The 10,869-nt window shown below is 38.3% G+C and overlaps 1 protein-coding gene across 1 annotated transcript; it reads left to right on the forward strand.

Moving 5' to 3' along the window:
* Positions 1–1,139: 1,139 nt before the first annotated feature.
* On the forward strand, positions 1,140–10,351 carry LOC106920698 (lactase/phlorizin hydrolase-like). The gene is made up of 16 exons (XM_088008393.1): positions 1,140–2,115; positions 2,408–2,677; positions 2,751–2,844; positions 3,579–3,663; positions 3,768–4,383; positions 4,479–5,127; positions 5,223–6,776; positions 6,865–7,130; positions 7,576–7,866; positions 7,938–8,136; positions 8,328–8,530; positions 8,616–8,722; positions 8,871–9,002; positions 9,135–9,358; positions 9,534–9,752; positions 10,140–10,351. Exons 1-16 carry the CDS (start codon positions 1,414–1,416, stop codon positions 10,349–10,351), a joined length of 5,823 nt encoding a protein of 1,940 aa, XP_087864519.1. The 5' UTR covers positions 1,140–1,413.
* The last annotated feature ends 518 nt before the right edge of the window (positions 10,352–10,869 follow it).

Here is a 10,869-nt window from a genome sequence, read left to right on the forward strand (position 1 = left end):
AACATTTTTAATTTGTAATTGTTTTTCTTGGTTCTAAGAGTTTTGCTTCCGCATTCCATAATTGCAGCATTTAATTTTTTGGAGCATTCTTTTTTTTTTCTTGCATCATTCATGTGTTTGCAGCTCATTTCACCATTTGCAAAAACCTTAAAATGTGGGAAAGGGAAAAAATGTAGTTGATTTAGAAAGGCTTTGATTTTAGGAACTTTAACATCTTATGTTAAATTTCAAAACATGCTTTTAATAAATTTAACTTAAGTTTATTCATTTTTTCCAATTTGATGCAACATATCAAAGTCTTCCCTGGACTGCATTACTTTTATCTCAGTTATCATGAACTTTGAGTCTGTGGTAAATGTTTATGAAAACTATTATCAAACTTATAAAACACTGCTTATATCACTCCACAGCTAAAAAGCACTGGCAGCAGGGGAAAAAAAGCAGTCTTCACCAAAACATGGTTGCAAACTAACATGTGTCCTTGCCACACTCATTACAGATAAGTACTGCAATAAAACTTATGTTAAAAAAAAAACAAACAAAAAAAACATACCAAGACCATTTTTTTCTGGATTGTGATAAAAGATACAAGACTGAAATAAAATAATTAATTAGTAAGTATGTGCATGAACGTGATTTATATGACACCTTTAATGGGTCAGAAACCACAGTGCTTTACAATGAAAACAAACTTGAAAATGCAGAAGAACAGTGATAAAACAGAGTACACATAACATGATACAGTATAAAAACTAGTTAAAAGCCACACTGACTAAATGAGTAGTCTACTGCTTCTTGGAAGAATCAACAGGATCAAGACATTCCAAAGCATTTCACAAACTGGAGGCAACCGCTGTAAAAGATCTATCCCCTCTGCTTTAACCATTGCTTTAAATTATTGTAAAAGGTGATATACAACCTCATCTAATATTGTGTTTACAGACTTTGGAGAATTGCAAAGTCTGTTTCAGGGTTTTTACTCGTACATAAAACCCTGAAACAGTAAAGAGTTGATCTGAAACCTAGTCTGAAATAAATTAAATCCAGGAGTTGTAAAGACACATAATCTATGTGGAACTTATGCTTCCACACAAACAGCTATATAACTCTGATCGTTTCCTAAAGGATGTGCTGCATTATTTCCTGAATGTTTCTTTTACCAAGTACTCATGTTCACCTTTGAAGACCTTCAAACATGGTCTTATAACTGATAAGGAGGAATTTTTTGAACGTGTGAGTGCATTGTTCCTGAGAATATCACACATGTGCAATAAAACAGTAAAATTAGATAACTTGAACAACCATCCAACCATCATGAAGAGCTTTAGAAAAACAGATGTCATAAATTTGAGAGATAATTTTCTTTAAATAGCAATACAAAGAAAACTCTCAGTGCATCCTTGTCAGGCTACAATGGAGAAGCTATTGTGGCTGGGGTGTTTGTATTTTCTGTGCATCCTTGGAAGTCAAGGTAGGGGGGTGAAAAGACAGGATGACTTTGTGCTTCTTGCAGGCCCCCTGGCACAACCCGAGCTGAGAACCTCCAGCAATGGGGAACATACTGCCTTTGACTGCAGTCAGCCCATACCAGCCAACTCCAAAGTGTATTTTGAGTACCTCCGGAGCAAAGGGGTGACACACTTCAAAGTCCCGCTGTCATGGGTCCAGCTCCTTCCAACAGGCCTCTCAAGCAAACCCCAACCAGGCGTAGTTAGATGCTACCAGACCCTCCTGAAGCAGCTGCTGGAGGAAGGACTGCAGCCACTCGTCATCCTTCACGGGTCAGATGTTCCAGAGTCTTTGAGGTCCAGGTATGGCGGCTGGGAAAGTCAGTGGCTGCTAGAGATGTTTCAGCAGTATGCCGAGTTCGCTCTGAAGGAGTTTGGGCCACTGGCACAGTCATGGGTGACATTTAGTGACCTGGATGAGGTTTTGCATGCGGGCCAGGCTGCAGGTGACCACAATCTGCAAAACATCCTCCAGCTCAACAAGAAGATTTACCAGTTTTACCATCACAACTTTCCTGGGAATGGTGAGTTATTTGTTTACAAAAATGACATGCACTACAGTTATATTGACTTAATATCTATCACAAGGAAAGATCGAAAAAGAATTGCAAATTATCCATGCTTCTTATTGTATTACTGACTACAGTCAAAGTTATTTAAAAGTATTTCTTCAATGCATTTGCATTTGTGCAGGGAGAAGTCTGTCAATTGTGCTGAAAGGAAGAGATGAAGCTGCACTTTCCCAACTTAAAGGTTCAACAACTGTAAGTTGTCTGTTAGTTAGAAGTGAGCAACTAATATTAGTTATAGTGTAATATGAGTTAGACGTGAATAAGAAATAATTTGCTGTGACTAACTTTACTTGATGTCTGCACTTCTTATAAACGTCGTAGGTGTGAATTCCTCTGTGTCTTTATTTGAAATCCAAAACTGAAAGCAAGCAAAAAAAGAAGAAAAGAAAAAAAAACTGGATGCATTTTGCCAACTTATTCAGGAAAAACATAACTTCTGTGTTTTATGACTGCAACCCTGTTATCTCCTCACTTCCCATGCTAATTATCATTGCTGTATTAATCTCCGGATCAATACAGGTTGATTTCTTGTCGGTGGACATGGATTTCAGCTGCATTTCTTCTGCAAACTTTGCACAGGAGTTGAAGAACCTACAGGTAAACTACATTCATAGAGGGTTTTTTTATGTTTTACATTAAAGCTAAACTGCAGCCTCTTGTTATGCTGTAGATTTCCACTGGAAACATGCCAATCCTGATATACAGGCTGACAGTTCACGACTGTTCACACAATGAACAAGAGCCTCTTGGAAACTTGCTGAATGGTATGTGGTGTTCACTACCAACCAGGCTGACATGAACAAAAAAGCTCAACAAAAGTTTAGTCCAAAAATTATAACTGAGCTGTTTTGCTTAGTTTGTAAATCATTACCTTTAATGTAATAAATGGGTCTTTGTATCAGCATCACACCTTAAGATCAGCAGATTAAAAACAAGATTGTGTAAAGGCAAAAAGTAAAAGAACTTGAGCAGAGAAGTCAAAATTACAAATTCATTTCATAATTAAAATCAGTGAAAACAATTTTGCTACAATTACTTTTTATAATGGAGTAACAACTTTTTATGAAGCATTACACAACATATGTACAAAATTTTTCTTTTTTAATGGCAACCCACCATTTACAATTATAAGGGCCATATTTTCTAAAGCTACTACAACACTGATGTTGTAACGTTCACACTTGATAAAGAAAAAAGACCATTAGATATGAAAGGCAATAGAATTATCTTGAAATGTATCTACTATTCAGTATTTCTCTCCAGATGTTATTTTATAATGTAATGACACCTGAAAACAAACATGAAATAAAAGAAAAATGACAACATAATTAGAGTACCTTAATGAGGCTTAAGAATTAAGGATTTGTAAAGGATTATTAGTGAATGAAATGTTTTGAATAAAGTGAAAAGTGCAATAACTCACCTTAAAATATCACAATTGAGGAAAAGTATTCTTGGATTTATTGCAATGTCATAAGACGGTCATTCTCTCAAACAGTCTTATGGAAAGATGATCTGAATATTATTGGATGCGACATGAAGGATGTGTTGCTGCAGCTGGAGATGCAGGATGCCGTAGACAGGTAAGAAGTAGTTTAAGTAAAACAATTACAAATACATTGAGAGCTTTTTCATTCTTATTTATATTTGATCTTCTAATTTTTTAAAGTGGTACAGCACATTTCAGCAGAAATGGTGAACAAAGTGCTCAGGAAAAAGATATTATCCTCACTAAAGCATTCCCTACTGGCTTCCAATGGGCTACATCCACAGAGTCTTTCAAGGTTGAAGGTGCATGGGCAGCAGGAGGGAAAGGCGAGACCATCTGGGATCGCTTTGGTCATGAAAACCAAGCCTTTAATAATCATAATGCTGACACAGCTGCTGACAGCTACAGGAAGGTCGATGTAGATGTCTACCTCCTGCGAGGTCTTGGAGTCAACACCTACCAGTTCTCCATTTCCTGGGCCCGTATATTCCCCTCAGGTCAGAAAGACAGCCTGAAGGAAGAAGGAGCTCTCTACTATGACAATCTGATCAATGCTCTGATTGAATCTGGCATACAGCCTGTTGCCACTATCTACCATTGGGATCTGCCTCAGGCTCTCCAAGACAAGGGTGGATGGACCAACCCGTCCATTGTTGCAGCTTACAAAGACTATGCAGCCTTCTGCTTCCATAGATATGGAAACAGGGTCAAGAGCTGGAACACATTCAGTAGTCCCTGGGTGGTGAGCCATGCTGGACATGGGACTGGTGAGCATGCTCCTGGAATAAAAGACTATGTGATTGCTTCTTATCAGGTAAACATAGTGGTATCACCACATCAAAACCTTTCAAACATGTCTAAATTTTGTGTAGGCTATAACCCTTCACTTTTTAATTCTTATTTCTACAGGTAACTCATAATATACTGAAATCCCATGCTGAAGCCTGGCATGTCTACAATGACAATTACAGAAAGACACAGGGAGGGAAAGTGGGCATTGCACTAAACTCTGACTGGGCAGAGGCAGCTGATCCTAACAAACCTGAAGATAAGGCAGCTGCAGAGCGCTACCTTGAGTTTATGCTAGGCTGGTTTGCCCATCCTATCTTCATAGATGGTGATTATCCTGAAGTTCTCAAAACACAGATTGCAAACAAAGCTAAAGAGTGTCCCTCATCTGCGCCAGCAGTGCTTCCATCTTTCACTGAAGAAGAGAAGGCGAGGATCAAGGGAACATCTGACTTTTTTGGTCTGAATCATTATACCTCCCGTTTAGTGAGCAGCAGTGTAGGTGGGTGCACCCCTGGTCCTGAAGGAGTTGGAGACTTCCAGGCTAAAGTGGACCCCTCATGGCCTGCTACAGCATCAGACTGGATCTACTCCATGCCGGAGGGGCTACGGTCTCTTCTGAACCACATTAAAACAAAATATCTAGCAGTTAACAATCTGCCCATTTACATAACTGGGAATGGCATGCCAACAAATGACAGTGGAGACACCCTGAATGATGTTAGCAGAATAGAGTACATGAGGGGTTACATCAGTGAGGCCCTAAAAGGTTAGTGCTTGTAATTTCTGTATTATTTGCCATCTGCTTAGCAGAAAGAAACCAACCATAACTGTTTAATATTGTCTTCTGTTTTCATTTTACAGCCATTGAAATCGATAAAGTGGATGTGCAGCGATTCACAGTGCAATCACTTATGGATGGATTTGAGGGAAATAAAGGGTACAGTGAAAGATTTGGACTACATCATGTAAATTTTGAAGATGGAAACAGACCAAGAACACCAAAACAATCAGCATATTTCTTTGCTCAGATCATCGAGCAAAATGGTTTTGTTTCACGCAAACAAGATCATTTTGAAGGTGTGAAAATATCACCACCTCGCCGCTCCACCCCACTGCCACCCTCAGAGGTCCCATCGGCATCAAAGGCTGTCTGGGAAAAATTTACGCCACAGAAAAAGTTTGACAGACAAATGTATCACTATGGCAATTTCTCACAAGACTTCTTATGGGGCGTCTCATCTTCAGCTTACCAGATTGAGGGTGGATGGAATGCGGAGGGGAAAGGACCCAGTGTATGGGATACATTCACTCAGACCCCAGGTAGTGGTATTCCTGATAATGTGACTGGAGACATTGCCTGTGACAGTTACAATAAACTTAAAGAAGACCTTTACATGCTGCAAGCCTTGAAAGTGAAGTCATATAGATTTTCTCTGTCATGGTCTAGAATCTTTCCCAATGGTAGACGTGAATCCCTGAACCAAAAGGGTGTTGATTATTACAACAGACTTATTAATGGCCTCTTGGCCAGAAAAATCACCCCAATGGTCACAATTTATCACTGGGACCTCCCGCAAGCTCTACAAGACATTGGTGGCTGGCAGAATGTGCAGATGATTGACATTTTTAATGATTATTGTGACTTCTGCTTTGCCACCTTTGGTGACAGAGTAAAATTCTGGATGACCATGAATGACCCTCAAGGACTTGCATGGCTAGGATATGGAACTGGACAAATCCCTCCAAACATGGAGGAGCCAGGAACAGCACCATACGAAGTTGCACATAACTTAATAAAAGCTCATGCTACAGCATATCACACGTACGATAAGACATACCGCGCTTCTCAAGGAGGTATGGTTTCCATTGCCCTCAATGCTGAATGGGTTGAACCTAAAGACATCAATGTCCCTCGTGATCTTGTTGCTGCTGACCGTGCAATGCAGTTCCATCTGGGCTGGTTTGCCCACCCAATCTTCAAGAATGGGGACTATCCAGAGGCCCTGAAAGCCCAAGTTTTGGTCAAAAGTGAACTCCAAGGTCTTAAAACATCAAGACTCCCATCTTTCACAGAGGAGGAAAAGAACTTGGTCAAAGGAACTGCTGATATGTTCTGTGTGAATCACTACACTTCTAGAATAGTAACCCATGTTACAGGTGCAATTTTGCCACCATCCTATCAAAATGACAGAGACTATACAGAAGAAGAGATGACTGATCAGCCACCAACAGCAATTGAATTCACAAGAGCTGTATCATTTGGCATGAGAAGGCTCCTCAACTGGATCAAGGAAGAATATGGAGATCCAGATATTTACATTACTGAAAATTCAGTTTCTACTCCTATGGAATGGGCGTATGATGATATTGACAGAGTATTTCTTTACAAAACCTATATTGATGAGGCTCTTAAAGGTACAGTAATAAATATCAAAAGATGTAGTATATTACAATGTCTTGATCATTCACAACTAATTTTTGATTTTTACCTCTATCTTAACAGCATATGAACTTGATGGAGTCAAGGTGAAAGGCTATGCAACATATCTCATGGATTCTTTTCAGTTCTTCCATGGGTACCAGTTAGGGTTTGGTCTCCACTACATAGATTTCAATAACATACACCGACCAAGAATACCTAAGTTTTCGGCACATCTCTACTACAATATTATGAAGGATAATGGCTTTTCATTACCAGATGATGAAAAGATGTTATATGGAGAATTCAAAAAGGATTTCATTTGGAGTAGTGCAACAGCATCATACCAGGTAAAAAATCTTCCATGACAGATATAATCCAAATGCTATTATCACTTATATCAAATCAAGTTCATGTCAGGTTAACTACCCAGACTGATATCACAATGGTGATCTGAAAATTAAAACCAGAGGTTAAAAGGTCAATAAATGTATTCCAATCATTCATTCATGTTCTGTTCATCAGAGACGCATTTCAAGTTATTTTTCCATTTTTCAAGAGGTTATTTTGGCATACTTTTAGTTGAAAGAAACCAACCATAAATTTGATAGGTTGTCTTATGTTTTCATTTTACACAAATGCAAACCATTTGTGTTAATGGTTTGCATTAACACAAATAACAAGCTTTGCATTTTGGTTTTAGTCCTTGTTTTTGCCACCCCACACAAAAAACCTTCCAGATATTCTGCAACAAGAAATTAGACACATCTTCAGTTCTGATTTTCCTGTTTACAGATTGAAGGGGCATGGAGACAAGGTGGAAAAGGTCTCAGCATCTGGGACAAGTTTACACACACTCCTGGAAATATACTTCAGCATGACACTGGGGACATTGCTTGTAACAGTTACAATAAGATGGAAGATGACATTGCTGCACTGAAGAAAGTCAAGGTGTCTCACTATCGCTTCTCCGTGTCCTGGCCAAGGATCCTGCCTGACGGTACTACCAAATACATCAATCAGGCTGGTCTAAATTACTACAAGAAACTGCTGGACTCCCTTATTGCTGCAAACATTCAGCCTCAAGTAAGTATCTCTCCTAAAATATTAAGAAAAATGTTTTACCTTTTTTACGAACTGTTTTTCTTTTGGATTAGGTCACTTTGTACCACTGGGATCTCCCACAAGCTCTACAGGACGTTGGAGGTTGGGAAAATGAGACCATCATTGAACGATTCAGGGATTATGCAGATGTTCTCTTTGAGAATCTTGGTCCCAAAGTGCAACTTTGGATCACTTTCAATGAGCCCTTCATAATAGCAATATTAGGCCATGTCCAAGGCACACATGCCCCAGGTATGTATAATATTCTTAACCAGAATTGCACTTTACTTTTAGAAAGTTTCAACATATCGAAGGTCAAACTTTTGTCAATGTAGTACTTCTAAGTAAGAAAATATTCTGCATTTACTGGCAGAATGTCTGAATTACATCTACATTAGAAAATCAACATTCGGTTTTTTTTTTTTTTTGTTGTGTTTTTTCAGGTTTCAGTGACCGACCAGATACTCTTCCTTACATTGTAAGTCACAACATAATCAAAGCCCATGCAGAAGCCTGGCATGTCTACAATGACAAATACAGAGCCTCACAAAATGGAATGGTCTCCATCACTGTAAATGCGGACTGGGCAGAACCCAGAAACCCCTACAAGCAAGAGGATTATGAAGCTGCACGAAGTGTGGTTGAGGTATATATTGTTCTGTCACTGTTTAACAGAAAACCTTGTGAAGTAATGTTTTTGACGATTTTTGTGTGTCAAACCCTGTCCACAGTTTTATCTTGGCTGGTATGCCCATCCCATTTTTAATGGTGACTACAGCCCACTAATGAAGAGATCTGTTCTAGAGCAAAGTCTTGCAGGTGGTTTGACAAAATCCAGGTAAAAACTTGGGTTCTATTTTTAAATGCTGTGGACAAACCATAAAGTTTGTCCAAAGGAATCTCTATGCAGGTTCTTCTTAAGTTTGTTTTACCCTGACTACATACACTGATGTTTTCTGTCATACAACTTCTTACATTTTTCCAAGGCTTCCTGAGTTTACTCCTGAGGAAATTAAGAGAATTAATGGCACATATGATTATTTTGGATTAAACCATTACTGCAGTGTCTTGGCATTCCCTGTAGACTTTGGGGAAATTCAGCACTTTGAGGCAGACAGGTAATGGATTTTAAAAGCCAGCTTTACAATTAAATAATGACTTCATATACTTTTATCCAAATTTTCTAAAATTGTTATTAAAAGTGTCCAGGATTTTTAATAAGCTAAATCCTGGACTAATTCCTGTTTCAGGGGCGTGGTACTTCTTAGAGATCGTACCTGGTTGGAGTCAGGTTCGCACTGGCTGACAATGACCCCATTTGGTCTCCGAAGATTGCTGAGATTTATTAAGCATGAGTTCGGAAATCCTCCAATAATCATCACTGAGAACGGTGTCTCTGAAAACGGACCAGTTGATCTCAATGACGTTCACAGGAAATACTTCTATGAAAAGTACATCAACCAAGTGCTGAAAGGTATTAAAACAACTTCATGGAATATCTAAGGACATCTAAGATACTTCTGTCTAAGAAGAAAGCAAATCTATGGTCTGAATAAAATCTGTTAAGGCCTTCATCAAATATTCAAACTTACATAAATAAATATCAATTTCTAGTTTTTGTGTATTATAAAAGTTTCTTTTTTCTGCAGCTTATTTGCTTGATGACGTGAATGTCATTGGCTACACTGCTTGGTCTCTGCTGGACAACCTGGAATGGGCTGTTGGCTATACAGAGAGATTTGGACTTTTCTATGTCAATCGCTCAGACCCTGATTTGCCTCGAACCCCCAAAGCCTCTGTGTCCTTTTACTCCTCCATCATCAGCTGCAACGGGTTTCCCGATCCAGCAACTGGACCTCACGAATGTTGGAACTCTACCCCTACAGCTATCCCTACCTCTGCCCCTACCACTACATCTACCACTGAATCTACCACTACATCTACCACTGAATCTACCACTACATCTACCACTGAATCTACCACAACTCCTAAACCTGAAGGTAAGGTGATCTGATTCCAGATCAGATCAAAATGCTCTTAAATAAAAATGCAAAGTTGGACATGTGATTGATATCAACTTTACTGATCAAAATAACCCCAACAATAGGTTTGGGCAAATTTACTAGCACAAGCTAGATTATCTGGAAGCCTCTGTATTTGTTTCAGAATGCAACGTTGCAAAGTTTAGAAATATTTCACTGTTAAAGGTCTGTTGAAGGTTATTAATTAAAATATGTATTTATCTTTTCCTGCAGTAACTAAAGAACCAATCACCGTAATCAACAGTCTGAACGTCCTTGGTATGAGGCTCTCCATCAAAGAAGCTGAGACTGGATTTAACACAACATTTGCTTTGCTGATTGTAGAGACCGCATTAGTTTGTTTGACTGTTGGCTTCTTTTTATTTAGGAGGCGCTCCAAAAAATCCAAGAAAACTGAAAATATAGAGTTGGACGGAAAATTGTGATAACAGCTAACGCAAACATAGAAACATGTGAAATCAAAGTTTAAATTTAAAGGAGTAAATTCTGCTAAAAACTTCATCTTCAAGAGAGAAGCCACAGTTCAACACTGATATAGTTCTATATTTAAAATAATAAACATAATTATTCTATATAATAATCACATAATAATTATATTGCTTAATAATCATATGCGGAGAAGAGCTTATCTCTTGCTAGGAGCTTTCTGGAGATGAGGTTCACCATCTGAGATTACTGGACCAGGTTTTCATTTGCCCTGCTGTTTGTGCTGTTCAAACAATTTTCTACCTCTTCATAATGATATTTTTTGGTGTGAAAAATATTAAGCTAACTTAAGTAAATTAATGGTGTAATCCATTTCAATCCTGTGTAAAACTTCAGATTCATTCTACTAACTGCATTGTTGATGTTTTTGTGTCGTGTAGGTAAAAGTAATATAAAAGTAAAATAATGTTAGCTTATAAGCTTTCTTTGTGTGTGAAAATTTTACTGTCAAATAAAA

Source organism: Poecilia mexicana, unplaced genomic scaffold (genome assembly GCF_051168715.1).
Source record: "Poecilia mexicana isolate PSO_F unplaced genomic scaffold, ASM5116871v1 scaffold_2, whole genome shotgun sequence".
Lineage (NCBI taxonomy): Eukaryota > Metazoa > Chordata > Actinopteri > Cyprinodontiformes > Poeciliidae > Poecilia > Poecilia mexicana.

Excerpts from the sequence above, each read along its gene's own strand:
- LOC106920698 (XM_088008393.1), top strand. The coding sequence starts at position 1,414 with ATGGAGAAGCTATTGTGGCTGGGGTGTTTGTATTTTCTGTGCATCCTT. Across the intron at positions 7,131-7,575 it reads GTGCAACAGCATCATACCAG|ATTGAAGGGGCATGGAGACA; the intron begins GTAAAAAATCTT and ends TCCTGTTTACAG. Across the intron at positions 8,723-8,870 it reads GGTGGTTTGACAAAATCCAG|GCTTCCTGAGTTTACTCCTG; the intron begins GTAAAAACTTGG and ends CATTTTTCCAAG.